Source organism: Mustela nigripes, chromosome 2 (assembly GCF_022355385.1).
Source record: "Mustela nigripes isolate SB6536 chromosome 2, MUSNIG.SB6536, whole genome shotgun sequence".
Classification (NCBI taxonomy): Eukaryota; Metazoa; Chordata; class Mammalia; order Carnivora; family Mustelidae; genus Mustela; species Mustela nigripes.
In genome coordinates, this window is record NC_081558.1 from 159,414,264 (window position 1) to 159,431,788 (window position 17,525).

Consider the following 17,525-nt stretch of genomic DNA (forward strand, 5'->3'; position numbering starts at 1 on the left):
ATTTAATAAAACTTTTCTTTCAATTTTTCCCTCCACAGCACCTCAATAAAAATCCTAGCATTTTCTCTGAAATATTAAGAATTGGCTGATGTGGAAAATGTATTGGGAGTCTCAGATGCTTCATATATCTCAGGAATGGGTTTTCAGTTTTCAGAGATGTCCACTGTGTGATTCCTGAATGACAGGATTGAAATTAGACAACCTGCTTTCATCTCCTTTACTGGCTACAACCCAATATAATAAATATACGCCAGAAAGAAATGAGCTTTATTCCTGGAGGACGATATGTGCAAAACCAGGGAGTTTCCCCGGGTATACCCCTCAGTGAACCTCTACTTCCATCTGCTGGAACTCTTCTGCCCTTCTGGTCCTCAGTCAGCCACTTCAGACCCTGAGTGGTGTTGTTTAAAGTTTTATTTACTCAAGTAATCTCTACACCCAACGCGGGGCTTGAACTTACAACCCAGAGATCAAGAGTCCCATGCCCTTCCGACTGAGCCAGGCTGGTGCCCCCAGACCCTGAAGACTGGGAACAGATTGCAGTGTTCTAAATGCTCTCGCTTCCTTCTTCCAGAAAGAGATGCTAATTAGCCGAGTATTGCTTTTAGTCTGTATTTGTGTTTTATCTCAAAAGCCCTCATGGAAGTTTGGTTTTCCCTTGCAAGGAAAAGAGAGGAAACGGAGTTTTGCTGAAGGTGTGTTTGTTGAACTTTCTTTCCGCCTTCACCCAGAGTTTGGTCAGGCAGAGGTACCTTGGTCCGAATAACATTCTTGTCACTCTCAATGTCTGGCATGGTGTCGAAGTCACTCTCCTCCACAGAGCTGTCTGTGTCTGACTGGCACGTCTGCCCGCCATCGGAGGAGGACATCTGCCTGCCAGGACTGGAGCTTGACTCCTCTGAAACAGAGAAAACTCAGCTGCCTTCCAGAGTGAGTACCATGGAGCCCATTCCTCTCTGCAAAAAGGCACAGTGCTGACTCATTCTTGAAAATGTTGTGTTGAAAAATGAACTCCTTCCCCACAACACATGTTCTTTCTCTTAATTCCTTCTCAGTGGACTTCTAATTTTCCTCTTCTCCTATTTTTTTATATTTACATTGTCTATTTCTAGGGCCAAATACATATTAAGAACATAAAGGCATTTGCTCTGATAAGGTATTTGGATGCACAAAATAAGATGATGTTTATATGTCATGTTTCATATTTTAAAATAGGAACATAAATATATAAACATGTACATGCATGGTTCTATAGGGCATCTTCCACATGTCTGTGTAAGCACACACATATCCAGGGGCTATATATTGCTCATGGATAAAGTATGTGTACACCGAGACCCCCCACATGCTGCATCTATGATTACAGCATGAGAACACCACTCTCAGGAAGAAGAATCCTTGTGTTCTTGTGAATGTTTCCCAGAGCAGATGGGAATTTGTGCAGCTTGATGAGTCCATGAGCAGAGCCTACCTTCCACTTTATTTCTTTGGTTCAGAGAATTAAACACACACACACACACACAAACACACACACACACACACACACACACACACACACACTCCCCTGTTCTTGCAGAGCCAGAAATAAGTAGCCTGCACGAAACCCACATGCTTCTCCAAGCTTCAGCACACGGAACAGAGTAAAGACTCTCAGCCCCTTTGCCCTGACATTTTAAATGAATCATTCATAGACCCACAGGAATTCTGTCTCTTTCAGGCCATGCAATGAACACTGGGGGGTTGCGATGTGAATGACTAAGTTCAGTTATGAAGTTAGCCAGAAAGAGCAATTGTTTGCCTACGGCCATGTTCACCTGCAGCAGAGCCTTAGTCTTCTGATCGCCCCCACTCCACTGAAATCTGAGAATGAAACAGCTCGTCAATTGATGTCGGGCTCCCTGACTTGACTCTGACACACTGTTCATGCACTAAACTCAGGCTGGGTCTGAAAGCATCCCCACGGGGACCTTGGGGGTTGATGGCAGCAGCCACGGAAGGGAATTCTGCTCACGTGTGGCTGGCACAGAAGAACAGAACTGGAGAGAGTTAGAGCTGGAAGGAGCCTCCCAGATCACCCTTATAAAGGCACATCTTATAAAGAAAAGACAACCTTACAGGATGACCGCATCACGCACTCTCACAGTCAGTAGTGGCTGGAGGGCCCTTTATATCCTATTCTCTGGAGAATTAGGAAATACTTCAACGAATGAACTCATTGTAGGAAATACCTATGGCCCCATAATTGCTTCCTTCAGGGGTGCCGGCAGCAATGGGATGGGACGCCACCATGTTTTCAGAGCCTGTTGGAAAGAAACACAGAGAGGCCAACACTTAACGTCCAGTTGCCAAAACAAAACAACACAACTCTAAGTAGTCTGAATAATCAGATCACAACATTTTGAACTTGATTTTCTTTTTACTCGAATATAAGACTCACTGAACTTGACCTGTGGGCCAAATCTAGCCCACCACCTGTTTTTGCCTGCCTCTTTTTTTTTTAGACTTTTATTTGCTTTTTCAGTTTTTTTCTTATTTTTACCTCTTTTTGAATAATTTCCATTCTTTTATATGTATATATATACATACACATGTATGTATATATACTCACACATATATGTGTATGTATATGTATATGTATATAGATATAGTTTGATTTCTTTCGTTCTATTTTATTTTTATTTCTTTTTTTTTAAAGATTTTTTTTATTTATTTGACAGAGAGAAATCACAAGTAGTGGAGAGGCAGGCAGAGAGAGAGAGAGGGAAGCAGGCTCCCTGCTGAGCAGAGAGCCCGATGCGGGACTCGATCCCAGGACCCTGAGATCATGACCTGAGCCGAAGGAAGCGGCTTAACCCACTGAGCCACCCAGGCGCCCCTCTTTCTTTCTTTTTTTTTAAATTAACATATATTATTAGCCCCAGGGGTACAGGTCTTGTTTTTGTCTGCCTCTTGAAGTAGGAATGGTTTTAAAATTTTAATGGTTGGGGAATGAAATCAAAAGAAGAGTTCATGACAGGTAAAAATTATATGAAATTCAAATTCCAGTGTTCATATATGAAGTTCTATGGAAATAAAGCCACGGTCATTTGGGTTCGTCTATGGCTGCCTTTGGCTATAGTGGCAGAGTTGAGAAATGGCGAGAGAGACGTCTGACATGATTTGCTCTTTGACACTTTACAGGGAAAAAAAATCCCTCCTGGTTTCTGCCTGAAGGGACTGCAGGATCCCAAGAACAAAGGAGCATAGGTCTTGAAATTATTTTGAGGAAGGCCACCACTGAACAGAAACACGGAATTAAAGCACTGTAATTTGGATGTTTTTAAAATAGCATTTAGCAGTACCCTATCTGCAGGATGAGCCCAGATAGGGAGGAAATTACTCCACTCCTCAGAGCAACCAATGATGACAACTGAGCTGGGGATGAGGAAGAATGTGAGATATTTTGAGAGAGATTTCTGGATCTGCTGCCAAATGTCTGTTGGCAGGGAGAGAAAAATCGAATAAGATAATGTTCCTCAAATGTTTCCATTGAGGTTCTCCTGGTAGCAGCCCAGGGAGCAACCTCGTTCCTAAGTCTGGTGGTGTCCTCTGGAGCCAGGCCACCGCAAGCATCGGAGGAAAACATCTCCCGACGGTCTCCTTGGTTATGAGGCAAGATGCTCTTCAGTGAGTTTATCCACCTCTGAGGATTAGGCAGAGCTGAACAAGGAGAGGAGAAGCCACAAACAAGCAGCCTATCTAGGATGTTTCTCTAATGCTACAATGCTACAATGTTTCCAGGAGCCACCCTGGTCTGTGGAGATGCAGGAGAATATGTCTTCACTGCCTCCTGAGCTTTGTCCAAGATCTGGGATGTTATCAGGTTGGTGGGAATCACAATATTGTATCTTTCTTCTGAGGTGAGGTTGCTTGTATCACATTCCAGTCAAAAAAAAAAAAAAAAAAAAAAGAGTCTGTGGGTTAACTGGTCAGTCTGGTATACTGTTGCAGGGAAATACATTTTCAGTGAAGACACATAACTGAGGATAGTCTATAACAACCTCATTGTAAATATCTTTCCATTTCTTCATAGAAAATACACCTCCTTACAGCTTACGTTCCTGCCCTAATACATAATACGTGGAACCAAAAGCCTCCAACAGTTCATCTCTTGTCACAGCCAGCTCTCCTCACGCACCTCATACACTTCCTCCCACTGGTGGGTAATAAAAACATTACAAACAAGCCAACTTGTAGGCTATATCATGTTTTTAAACTCTTGGTGTGTCCATTCCTTTTCTTCATGAAGAAAAAGAATTAAATCCTGAGTTCCAAATATTTAGCCGGGTGATAAAAGATGGCCTGGGAGACTCCATTTCCTTCCTCCTTTTGGTAGCTTAGCCAAGAGTGGGCTCAGCTGGACAGCAAGGCCTTTGGCTAATACAGCAGTCCTGGTGGGCAAGGCTGTTTCCAGGCCCTCAGAATGCAGACTCCCTGGCACTGTCCCCAGGCCTGGGGATTCCTTGATCTGTGTCTTATGACTTCAAGAGAGTAGATGTTGCTTGGCCCTTCTTGGGCTCACCCGTAAATATGTAACATGGTGTCAACACCCTCTATGCTTTTCATCCAACTTCAAGGCAAAGAAGGAGGTTATTTGCAGATGCTTAAGTATGAAATACTAAATTTTTTGTGTGTGCAATAGCAGTGTCATGTGGAAACGTCGTGTACAATTTGATGGGCTCTTTGACCTAGGACAGATTTGGCCATAGTTAAGAGCACAGAGCTTTGCTGCTGCGACTGCTGACCGTAATGAGTCCCACTTACTATTCCCACATCCACTAGTACTGCTACTGTAACCCATGCTCCCGTTGCTGTTACTACTGCTGTGCTTGCTGCTGCTACTACTAACAACAACTACTACTACTACTGGCCAGTGTTTACTGATAACTTAGTGTATGTCAGACATTCTTTGAAGTTCTTTGCAAGAATTTACCCTTTTAATTTTTCAATAGCCCTATGAGGTGGGTAGTGTGACCACCATTTTAAAATAACATAAGGGAGACACTTGAGAAATCAAGGATTTGCCCAGAGTTCCTCGGACAGTGTATGGAAAGAGGTTCATTGCATTGGTTTCAGTTAAAACTTATCTTCTTCTTTTGGTGGGGTGGGGGGGGAGAGAGAGAGAGAGAGAGAGAGTGTGTGTGTGTGTGTGAGCAGGGGGAGGGTCAGAGGGAGAGGGGGAGGGAGAATCTTAAGCAGACTCCACGCCCAGCATGCAGCCTCACTTAGGGCTTGATCTCCTGACCCTGGGATCATGACCTGAGCTGAAACCAAGAGTCAGATGCTTAACCGACTGTGCCACCCAGGTGCCCAAAAACTTTTCTTCTTCTTCTTCTTTTTTTTTTTTAAAGATTGTATTTATTTATTTGAGAGAGAAAAGGAGGATATGAATGGGGGGGAGGGGAGCAGGGTAGAGGCAGAGAGAGAGAGGGAGGAGCAGACTCCCTACTGAGCAGAGAGCCTGACACGGGGCTCAATCCCAGGACCCTGGGATCATGATCTGAGCTGAAGGCCTGGTGCCCCCAAAATTATCTTCGTAACTGAAAAATAATACAGGGATTTTCCTTCAAGATATGAATATCAATTGTGTTACTTTCACAGAGTGCCCAAAAATATCTTTCAAAAGAGACAAGGAGGTTGAGACTTATTTGCATCTCCACTATAGCAAGCTGATACTTTAAAGACATATCTAAGCACAACCTTTGCTTTTTAGGTGGTCTGCTGCTGCTTGCCGATGATGCTCTACTGGGTCAGGCTAGTATCTTCTGTCTAGTTCACTGTGGGGGGTCTCACAGAAACCATGGTGATGGGCTCATCCCAGGTGATGTGGTCTTTTACATTTCCCTCAGTGTCTTTCACATTTTTCTCTTTCCGAGCTTAAACTCACTCTTTTTAAAACTTTCTATTCAAGTATAATTAACATACAGTGTTATACTAGTTCCAGGTGTACGACATGATTAGACAATTCTATACATAACGGGTGTTTATCATCAGTGTGCTCTGAATCCCCATCACCAGCTTCACCCAACCCCCCCCCCCCCACCTCCCCCGGCGACCACCAGTTTATTTTCTGTATTTAAAAATCTGGTTTTTTAATTCATCTTTTTTTTTCTTTGTTCGTTTGCTTTGTTTCTTAAATTCCACAAATGAGTGATATCATATGGTATTTGTCTTTCTCTGACTGACTAATTTCACTCAGCATTATACCCTCTAGATCCATCGATGCGAATCTTGCGAATGGCAAGATTTCATTCTTTTTTACGGCTGAGTAGTATTCTTTTTCTTTTTAAAGACTTATTTATTTATTTTAGAGAGAGAGTGTGCGAGGGGGAGAGACAGAAGGGGGAGAGAGAGAATCCTGAGGCAGACTCCCTGCTGAGCATGTAGCCCGATATGAGGCTCAGTCTTACCATCCTAAGATCATGACCTGAGCAGAAACCAAGAGTCAGTCACTTAAAGGACTGAGCCCCCCAGGCGTCCCTGAGTAATATTCTGTTACACACACAAACACACACACACACACACACCCCACAGCTTCTTCATCCATTCATCTACCTATAGACACTTGGGCTGTTTCCGTAATTTGGTCATTATAAATAATGCTGCAAGAAACATAGGGGTACATGTAACATTTTGAATTATTGTTTTCATTTTCTTTGGGTAAATGCCCAGTAGAAATTACTGGATATATGATAATTCTATTTTTCAATTTTTTGAGGAAATTTCCTACTGTTTTCCGCAAGAGCTGCACCTGTGTGCATTCCCACCAACAGTGCATGAGGGTTCTTTTTCCTCCACATCATTACCAACACTTGCTGTTTCTTGTGTTTTTTATTTTAGCCATTCTGACAGTATGACAGGTATCTTATTGTGGTTTTCATTTGCATTTCCCTGATAATGACTGATGTTGAGTATCTTTTCATGTGTCTGTTGGCCATTGGATGTCTCCTTTTGGAGAAATGTCTGTTCATGTCTTCTACCCATTTTTTTTTAAAGATTTTATTTATTTATTTGTCAGAGAGAGAGAGAGAGAGCTCACAAGCAGGCAGAGTGGCAGGCAGAGGCGGAGAGAGAAGCAGGCTTCCTGATGAGCAAGGAGCCCAATGTGGAACTCGATTCCAGGATCCTGGGATCATGACCTGAGCCAAAGGCAGCAGCTTAACCGACTGAGCCACCCAGGTGTCCCTCTTCTACCCATTTTTAATTGGATTATTTGTCTGGGTTTTTTTTTTTTCCCTTTGGTGTTGAGTCATATAGGTTCTTCATATATTTTGGATATAATCCCTTATTGGATAAATCATTTGCAAATATCTTCTCCCACTCAGTAGGTTGTCTTTTTGTTTTGTTGATGGTTTCCTTTGGTGTGCAGAAATTTTTATTTTGGTGTAGTCCTAAGAGTTTATTTTTGCCTTTGTTTCCCTTGCCTAAGGAGACATAGCTAATGTTGCTATGGCCAGTGTCAAAGAGATTACACTTTATGTTCTCTTCTAGAAGTTTTATGGATTTAGGTCTTTAATCTATTTAGAGCTTATTTTTTGTGTATGGTATGTAGGACAGTGGTCCAGTTTCATTCTGTTGTATATAGCTGTCCAGTTTTCCCAGCACCATTTGTTGAAGAGACTTTTTCCTTTTTTCACGTGTCATTTTTGCACCAGTACCAGATTGTTTTGATCACTACGGCTTTGTAGTATATCCTGAAATCTGGGATTGCGAAAGCTCCAGTTTGGGTCATCTTTTTCAAGACTGCTTTGGCTATTCAGGGCCTTCTGTCGTCTATACAAATTTTAGGATTATTTGTTCTAGTTCTGTGAAAAACGCTGTATTTTGATACGGGTCAACTCTGTGGCTTTAAGCTCCCTCTTTTTAACCATCAGCCTACATCCTTTAAAAAAGATGTAATTAAAAATATTAAATGTGTAAAGAATAGGTAGAGAATGACACTAAAATCGTAACACCCACAATTTGGGGCATTTTGATGTTACTGAGAAGCCCTCTGCTCTGAGAAGCAGAACTGTGCCTAGGAAAAGGCTTGAGTCTGGTGATGGTTTGTGGGAAGTAGTATTTTTGTGGGAGTGAACAAAGGAAGAAAATAACACAAAAGCTAAGATCAAAGCAAGCGAGCAAATAAAACGATCCCTGTTTTGTGAGGTGAAACTTCATTACAAAGCAAAAGCCAGCTGCGTGGGTCTGTTCAGACTCGGAGGTGGTACTGCCTTTGATACTCAGCTCTGGCTTGTAACTGAGCGGGCGGTGGTTCTGATACAGTCGCGGGCCGCAGTTTCCACTGGGAGGCGGCTGCAATGCCCCGTGTAGCTCTATGAGGGACAACAGCATCAGCATTTTCATGGTACTACAGTGGCCCGCACACAAAGATGTGTTAACTCAGTGGACATCTACAGGCTCAGCTTAAATATGAGATTGGCCAACATTGGATAACAGTATTCTATTAATTTTTCTAACATTTAAGGACTTCATGGAATGCAGAAAACCAAAGCGTTCTCTCCCAAACTTCAAATATACTTGATGCTCCGTAAGGGGAGTTATATACTTATATTTAACTCTCTATGGTATTCAGAAAGAATTAAACACAAAATATCAGTTTATAGGACAGACCAAGATGTTCTGGCTGGGAGTAAGTAAACATATAAAGTTGTGAATGAGCTCATCTTAATGAAGAAACTTGTTCTGGCATCTTTTTTTTTTTTTTTTCCTGAGCACAAACCCTTTGCCATCTGTTTACTTTGTTAACATTGCATAAGATATGCTCACATGCTGGCTTTTTATGTTGAATGCTCAGTGTGAGGAGAAAAACCTCACTTTGAGCACGTTTGGATCTTTCAGAGGCTTCATATTTATAATTGTCCTGTGTTCTTCTGTCTCTGGACTCAGGAGGTCGGAAGCTGAAGAGGGAGTCAGAAATGACACGAACTCACTGCTGAGAAATTTCAGTTTTATGCCAACAGGCTACCTATCCCCAAAGTCTCAAAAGTTGGGGAGAGAGTTCCCGTCCAAGATGGCAACGTGGGAAGACACTGAACTTACCTCCTCCACGCACACACCAAATCTGCACCTATTTATAGAGCCATTCCTCCTGAAGAACCGAGGGCTGACTGAGCAGCTTCTGCACAGCTAAAGATAGAACAGCAGGAAAAACAAAGCCGCGCTAATGCGAACAACCGGCCCTGGAGGAACTGGGGCGGCAGGGATAGTTCTGAGGGACCGGGAGCAAATCCGTCTGCCTTGGGGGCATAGACAAAAGCCCTGGTTTAAAAGGGCAACTAGAATAGAAAAGATCCAGCCTTAGAACTCCTCCAATGATGGGAGCGCTCCTGGAACTCTCTCTGCGGGGAGGAGCTGGCATGGGCCTCGGTTCACGGTCCCCCCACCTGGAGAGCGCACAGGGGGCAGAGGCCTTGGGGCCTCAGAGCTGACCTGCCTCCTCAGTGCACATTAGTTTGAGAGCTTCTCTCTTCAGAAAGATACATAAACTTTAAATATAAACAGGGATTCCCCGAGTGGCTTAGTTGGTTAAGCATCTGCCTCCGGCTTGTGTCATGATCCTAAGGTCCTGGGATCGTATCACACATCAGGCTCCCTGCTCAGCCGGGAACCTGCTTCTCCCTCTCCCTCTGCTGCTCCCCTTGCTTGTGCTCTCTCTCTCTGACAAAATAAATCTTTACATATATATATATTTGTTAAATATATATATATATTTATCTTTAGTAACTTTATATATATATGTGTGTGTGTATATATGTATATATATATGAACAATACATGTGAAGCCTTTCTACTCTATTAAAATTTGCCACCAATATTAAGCTTATCTATAAAGAGAATATTTGTGAGGAAAAAAAAAAAAAAGACAGGCATCCTGAGTCCCCACTGACAATCTGGGTAAAATCTCCTGTTTTGGTCTTCCTTTTAACCTGTCAATAGTCCATAACCACACTCCCAGAGTTCAGCACGGAGAGGAAGATACACACGTCCTGCTCACCTGGTCACTTTGTCATTACCCCACTCCCCTGCCATCTTCCTCCCACCATCCTACTGGGCTGAGTGAAGTGGGCTGCTTCTCTCTTGTAAGAGTTTTCCCTGCCTCATCTTCTTCTTGTGGCAGCATTTGTCCTCTCCCTTTCAGACGTCTGGGTCCGCACTGATCTGGGTGGATCCCAAGTCTAATGGGATCCTCCTTCCCTTTCATATAGTACTCCTAGCTTTTGCGCTGGTTACCAGTGCCTCTGCTATTCCCTGTGGCTCTGATCTCCACTGATCTTCCTGTAGCCCCCACAGTTGCATGGATATGGGACCCCTGGGAGAGAAAGGCATTTCTGTATCCTCGTTCCTCGGCAAGGCAGAGCCCCCCAATATCTCACCTTAGCTTTCAGATAGATAGTGTCCCTCACTTGCTTCTGTCTCTTGCTCCAGGCTGGTTTCTCAATGCTCCCTTTGATGGGCTTTAAAGAGTTGCTAACTAGGGGCGCCTGGGTGGTTCAGTGGGTTAAGCCGCTGCCTTCGGCTCAGGTCATGATCTCAGGATCCTGGGATTGGGCTCTCTGCTCAGCAGGGAGCCTGCTTCCTTCTCTCTCTCTCTCTCTGCCTGTCTCTCAGTGTACTTGTAATTTCTCTCTGTCAAATAAATAAATAAAATCTTAAAAAAAAAAAAAGAGTTGCTAACTAGTTTTTTCCTAGGGTAGACTGTGTCTTCTCTGCTCTTGTCTTCGGCATCTAGGTCTTGTTTCACTTGTGGTCATGGGCCATCTTTCCGAGATAGCCTGTCTGCATAAAAAAGGCTCCTGACCTTTCCCTATTTCAAAGCGCTTTGTGGTGAGCAATCCTATTCCCTACTTCCTAACTAAGCTGGGATTTTTGGTCAGGTATCCTCACCTGGCAGTCCGGGTGTTTAAGTCAGATATTCTCAATTGGGGCTATAGAGGTGGGGAGGCCATTCTGTCCCCAAGATGACGTTTGGCAATGTCTGGAGACATTTTTAGTTGTCATGAGGATGGCGTGTACTACTGGTTTCTACTAGGTAGAGGTGAAGAATGCAGTTAAACATCCTAGAGGGCACAGGACAGTCTCTAACAACAAAGAATTACCTGGCCTGTAACATTAACAATGTAAGTTTGAGAAACAGGTCTTAGAGGAAGAAGATCTAGTTCTGTAAGTAGGCTTGATTGATCTGCAGGTAAATCTACTCCTTTGCAGTGACTGATTTAACAATAAGTCAATGATCCACTCTACACCAGTGAAATATGAGAAGTTCCCGGGTGCTCCTGAAAAAGTCCTTCCTTTCGGACATTTTCAGGCGAGGGTGTCAAACTAATTCACCTCACATCAGCACTGGAAGTAAAGCAGAGTCAAGGGAAGGCAGGGAAAGGGACCAGAGCCACCAGACTCAGTCAACCCTGAAGCCCACCCTTCTGCTCAACTTGCAAAGGGAGGAGCCTCTTTATTATTTAAGCATGTTTTGAGCTCTGTTTTGTTGTTATTTGCAACCATGTGAATCCTAACCGATGCATCTTTACTTTCTTTCTCCCTCTCCCCCTTCTTCCCTCCCTCTCTCTTTCTCCCTCCCTTCCTCTTTTTCTCTCTCTTTCTCTCCCTTCCTTTCCTCTCCTCTCCTCCTCTCCTTCCTGCCTTCTTTCTATCACTCACTCATGCATTCATTCATTTCTGCTTGTCACCTGAAGGGTGCCTGTAGCTTGTAGCTAATTTTCAGAGCCTTCTTGATCTTGGATAATGATCTGGCTGAGGACTCAGTTCTGCCCCCTTATATTGAACTGTTCAGGAAACTCTTCCAAACATGGAAATTCCTTATTATTATTACAATATTATCATTACAATAATTTGAATTACAATAATAAAATGTCTTCACTCATAAAATAAAAATAACAGACCCTTCTTTCACAGAGCACCAATGGCATCTGATTAGTAAGGCTTTCTAAGTTCAGTGGAGACCTAAACTAAGAGTAGAACTTGGAGAACACCAGAAGAAAAAGGATGAGATCCAGAGAGAAGACAGATTCACTTACACATTTTATGAATACAAGGGAAAGTAGGACTTCAAATTTTAAAGACACTAGAGCAGGTGTCCTTTCACAGTTGAAATGTTATCAAAACCAATTGCCTGGGTGGCTGGAAAAATAAACATGCTAACATTGAGGAAGACAAAAAATCAAAGGAAGGCAGGAGAAGCAGCCCTTCAGCAGAGTGAGAAATGTTTCTTCTGGGTGTGTAGGGGACGGGTTTGTGTCTTTCTAATATTCTGCGGGCTCATTTAAGTACAGAAAACACAGAACTAAATATCTGCTGTATGTGACTTAAAAATCAAGTTTCATTTCATCGTTCCTTTTCCAAATAAGCACTCTATGCCAAAGAACTTACAAACACTGAGTAACTCACACTGATTTAGACATTTACAAAAGATATAAACTTCCAGTTATAAGATAAATGAGTCCTGGGGATGTAAGATGCCGCTTGGTGACTGTAGTTCATGCTACTTATCATATATTTGAAAGTTCCTAAAAGAGTAGATCTTACAAGTTCTCATCACAAGAAAAAAAAATTGTAACTCTCTGTGGTGATGGATGTTAACCAGACTCACGGTGCTGATTGTTTTGCAGTATATACAGATACCAAATCATTGAGTTCATACCTGAAACTTACACAGTATTACTGGTCAATTATTTCTCAATTAAAAAAATGAGGACAGTTAAAATTTTTAAAGACTTGATAAAAAGATAAGGTAATTGAATTCCTTTGTTCAATTATCAGACTGGAGGAAAGGGCATCTTACGATGGTCAAATAATCAAAGAGTTATTATACTCTTTATTATACTAATTAGTTTCAAACATTTCAGGTTTTTAGCTACGTGAACAAAAAAAAGCCTCTTTCTCAATTTGGGAAAAGTGAGCTCTGTATTAGAGTTGATACAATAAATTCTTACTTTTGTTCACAAGTCAGTTTGGGGACAACGATTTACATCCTAGAAAAGACTCAACTTTTAAAAAAAGATGAATGGCTGATAAATGGTATGGATAACTGCAAGGGACACTCTGAGCAAAGGTTTTTAGCATGAGCTCCACAGCTCAGTAATTACCAACTGTGAAAACTGCTTCTCACTAGCTCTGCTTTCTGTAGAAAGAGTGCAGATTAGATTACTCTGTGGGAGAGGACGAGAGAGAGTTTGGAAATTGGGCAAAGAGAGAAAAGTACCACCAAATGGGATGTTGCCACACACTCGATAATCATTTGAATTTGAAACCAGGGTTTTTCTTACCATCACTGGAACCAAAGCTTCCATCGATGGATTTTCTTTGAAATCTGTAAACAAACGCACACACATGCTTCTAAGATAGTGAAAACCTCGGCCTTTTACTTTTGTTCCCCATAGACTTTGTTGCCGAATTGTCTGCTAGAATCTCTTAAAAATGAGCCTTTGCATGTGGAGAAACTGGCACCCTGACACACTGCTGGCCGGACTGTAGAATGGTGTAGCCACTTTGGAAAACTCTTTGGCAGTTCCTCAGAAAGTTAAACATAGACTTATCATATGGCCAATTCCACTCCTAAGCATGTTTCTACGTGCATAAATTCATTAATTTATTCCCAGATTCCTTTATTTTCAGATAATTCACACACCATAAAGTTCACCCTTCAATGTGTACATTTCAATGAATTTTAATATGTTCACAAAACTGTGCAATTATGCAAATGAGTGGCTCGGTTAGTTAAGCGTCTGCCTTCAGCTCAGGTTATGATCCCAGGGTCCTGGGATCGAGTCCTGCATCAGGCTCCCTGCTCAGTGGGAAGCCACTTCTCCTTCTCCCTCTACCTGTGCTCTCTCTCCAACAAACAAACAACAAACAAATAAATAAATCTTTTAAAAACCCACAATACTGTGCCACTATCACTATTATCTAATTCCAGAAATTTCCATCACCCCCAAATTAAAAACCTATTAGCAGTCACTCCCCAATACCCACTTATGTACATTTCAGACAACCACAAATCTACTTTCTGTCTCTATATATTTGCCTGTTCTGGAAGTTTCATGTGAACCATACTAAATGTCTTTTTTCGACTGGCTTCATTCATTAAGCATAATGCTTTCAGAGTTTATCTATATGTAGCATGAATCAATACATCAGTCTTTTATGATTGAATAATACTCCTTTGTATGGTACACCATGTTTCATTTATTTGTTTACACTCGGACATTTGGTTGTTTCCATGTTTTGGTTGTCAGGAATAGCACTGCTATGAACATTTGAGTACAAGTTTCTGTGTGGATATTGAATTTTCTTGGGTATACCTAGGTACGGAGGTGTTGGGTATTAGGTAACTGTATTTTTCTTTTTTTTCAAAACTTTCCACAGTAGTATTATAGCAGGAACTATTTTGTATTCCTACTAGCATTGTGTAAGGTATCAATTTCTCCACAACTTTACCAACTCTTGTTGTTTTCCATTAAAAAAATACTGTAGTTATCCTAGTGGATAAGGAGTGGTATCTCATTGCTGTTTTGATTTACATTTCCCTGATGGCTGATGATGTTGAGCATCTTTTCATATACTTGTGGGCCACTTGTTTATCTTCTTTGTAGAAATATCTATTCAAATCCTTTGCCCTTTTTATTTATTTTTCTTTGTATCATTGGCTTATAAGAATTCTTTATATAGTATGGATACTAGACTCTTAACAGATATGCGTCACAAACATTTTCTCCCATTTTGTGTTGTGTTTTCACTTCCTTTTTAAAAAAATTTTTTTAAAAGATTTTTCTTTATTCCACAGACAGAGATCACAAGTAGGCAGAGAGGCAGTCAGAGAGGAAGGGAAGCAGGCTCCTTATGGAGCAGAGAGCCCGTTGCAGGGGCTTGGTCCCAGGACCCTGAGATCATGACCTGAGCTGAAGGCAGAGGCTTAACCCACTGAGCCACTTCCTTGATAGGCCCTTTAAAGGTACAGAAGTTTTGGGGTTCCTGAGTGGCATAGCCGGTTAAGCACCTGACTCTTGGTTTCAGCTCAGGTCATGATGTCAGGATTGAGAGATGGAGCCCCATGTTCAGCTCTGCGCTCAGTGGGGAGCCTGCTTGAGATTCTTGTTCCCTCCCCCTCTGTCCCTCCAGCTCCCATTCTCTTTCTCTCTCTAAAATAAAATAAATAAATATTAAAAAAAGAAGAAGAAGAAGAAGAAGAAGAAGAAGAAGAAGAAGAAGCAGCAGCAGCACAGAGGTCCCTGTGTGGCTCCGTTGGTTAAGCATCTGCATCAGTTCAACTTATCCCACATCAGGCTCTCTGCTCAGCAGGGAGTCTGCTTCTCTCTCTCCCTCTGCCTGTTGCTCCCTCTGCTTGTGTTCCCTCTCTCTGTCAAATAAATAAATAAAATCTTTAAAAAAATTTTTAAAAAGTACCAAAGTTTTAATTTTGATGAAGTCTAATTTATCTATATTTTTTCTTTTGTTACTTATGCTTCTGGTGCCCTAAGAAACTATTGCCTAATCCAAGGTTACAAAAGATTTACACCTATGTTTTCTTCTAAGAGTTTTATAGATTTAACTCTTATATTTAGATCTTTGATCTGAGTTCATTTTTAAAAAGATTTTATTTTATTTAAGTTTATATTTATTTTTTAAAGATTTTATTTATTTATTTGACAGAAAGAGAACAAGTGGGCTCAGTGGCAGGCAGAGGCAGAGGGAGGCTCTCTGCTAAGCGCCATGTGCGGCTCGATCCCAGGGCCCTGGTATCAAGACCTGAGCCGAAGGCAGCCACTTTAACTGACTGAGCCACCCAGCCACCCCCCAAATTTTTTTTCTTAAGTAATCCTTACACCCACTGTGGGCCTTGAACTCATGACCCAGAGATCAAGAGTCACGTGCTTTGCTGATTGAGCCATCCAAGCACCCCTTGAGTTAATTTTTTCCTATTGGTATAAGGTAGGGGCAAAACTGTGTTCTTTTTCAGGTTGATACCCAGTTGTCTCAACATTTGTTGGAAAGAATATCCTTTCTCCATTGAATTATCTTGGTACCCTTATTAAAAATAGGATCATAGATGTAAGGAGTTTATTTCTAAACTCTCGATTCTATTCCATTGATTTATATGTCTTTCCATATATCAGCACCAAAGTTTTGATTATGCAGCTTTGTAGTAAGTTTTGATATCAAAAGGTGTAAGACCTCCCGTTTTGTTCTTTTTCTTTTTTTTTTTTTAAATGACTATTTTACCTATTCTGGGTCCCTTGCATTTCCCTATGAATTTTTAGATCAGTTTGTCAGTTTCTGTAAGAAAGTCAGCTGGGACTTTGATAGGGATTGTTTTGAATCTATAGATCAGTTTGGGGAGTATTGTCCCAATGTGTTTTAGTTTCTGTTGCTGCTGTAAAAAATTATCACAAACTTAATGGCTTAGAATGATATAAATTTATTATCTTACAGTTCTGGATGTCAGAATTCCAAAATGCATCTTATATGGCTAAAACCAAGGTAGCAAGCAGGGCTGTATTCCTTCCAGACTCTCCTGGGGGATTACACTTTTCCTTGCCCTGTCTAGCTCCTAGAGGCCACCTGCATTCCTTGACTCATAGCCCCTTCCTCTACCATCAAAGTGCACTGCTCCAACCTCTGCTTCCATTATCACATCTCCTTCTGCCCTTGACCCACTTGCCTCCCTCTTACAAGGACCCTTGTGATTAGATTGTACCCACATGGATACTCCAGAACAATGTCCATAATTTATCACATCTGTAAAATTTCTTTTTGCCATGTAAAGTAACATGTTTACAAGTTCTGGATGTTAGGATTTGGACATCTTTTGGGGGCCATGATTTTACTACACCATCTTAGTAATATTCAGTCTTCCAAACCATGAACATGGGTTATCGTTCCATTTATTTAGGTCCTCTTTAATTTGTTTCAAGGACGTTTGGTCATTTTCAGTGTACAAATCTTATATTTAATTTGTTAAATGTATTAAGTTTATTATTATTATTATTATTTTTAAAAGATTTTATTTATTTATTTGACAGAGATCACAAGTAGGCAGAGAGGCAGGCAGAGAGAGGGGGAAGCAGGCTCCCTTCTGAGCAGAGACCCTGGATGTGGGGTTTGATCCCAGGACCCTAAGATCACGACCCGTGCTGAAGGCAGAGCCACCCAGGTGCCCCAGTTTCTTATTATTTTTAAAAACATTCATTTATTTTGGAGAGAGAGTGTGAGCAGAGGGAGGAGGAGAGGGAGAAAGAGAGAATCCTCAAGCAGACTCCCTGCTGAGTGTGCACCGGCACCCCCACCTCATGTGGGGCTCGATCCCAGGTCAGGACCTGAGCTAAAACCAAGAGTCAAACACTCAACCTAATGAGTCACCCACATGCCCTTAGTATTTTATTATTTTTGATACTATTGAAAATGGAATTGTTTTCTTAATTCCATGCTTGGATTGTTCATTGCTAGTGTATAGAAATACAACTGATTTTTGT

At 41.6% G+C, this 17,525-nt stretch overlaps 1 protein-coding gene across 3 annotated transcripts in view; it reads right to left on the reverse strand.

The window, feature by feature from the left end:
• The window catches only part of SIDT1 (SID1 transmembrane family member 1), a 97,891-nt gene that overhangs the window by 22,388 nt on the left and 57,978 nt on the right, over positions 1–17,525 (reverse strand). For all 3 annotated transcript variants that reach the window (XM_059391957.1, XM_059391955.1, XM_059391956.1), the window contains 3 exons: positions 13,323–13,366; positions 2,229–2,300; positions 753–898 (listed from right to left, as the gene is read on the reverse strand). In XM_059391957.1, the coding sequence (XP_059247940.1) occupies positions 753–898; positions 2,229–2,300; positions 13,323–13,366 (262 nt within the window). The remainder of the gene's footprint in view (positions 1–752; positions 899–2,228; positions 2,301–13,322; positions 13,367–17,525) is intronic.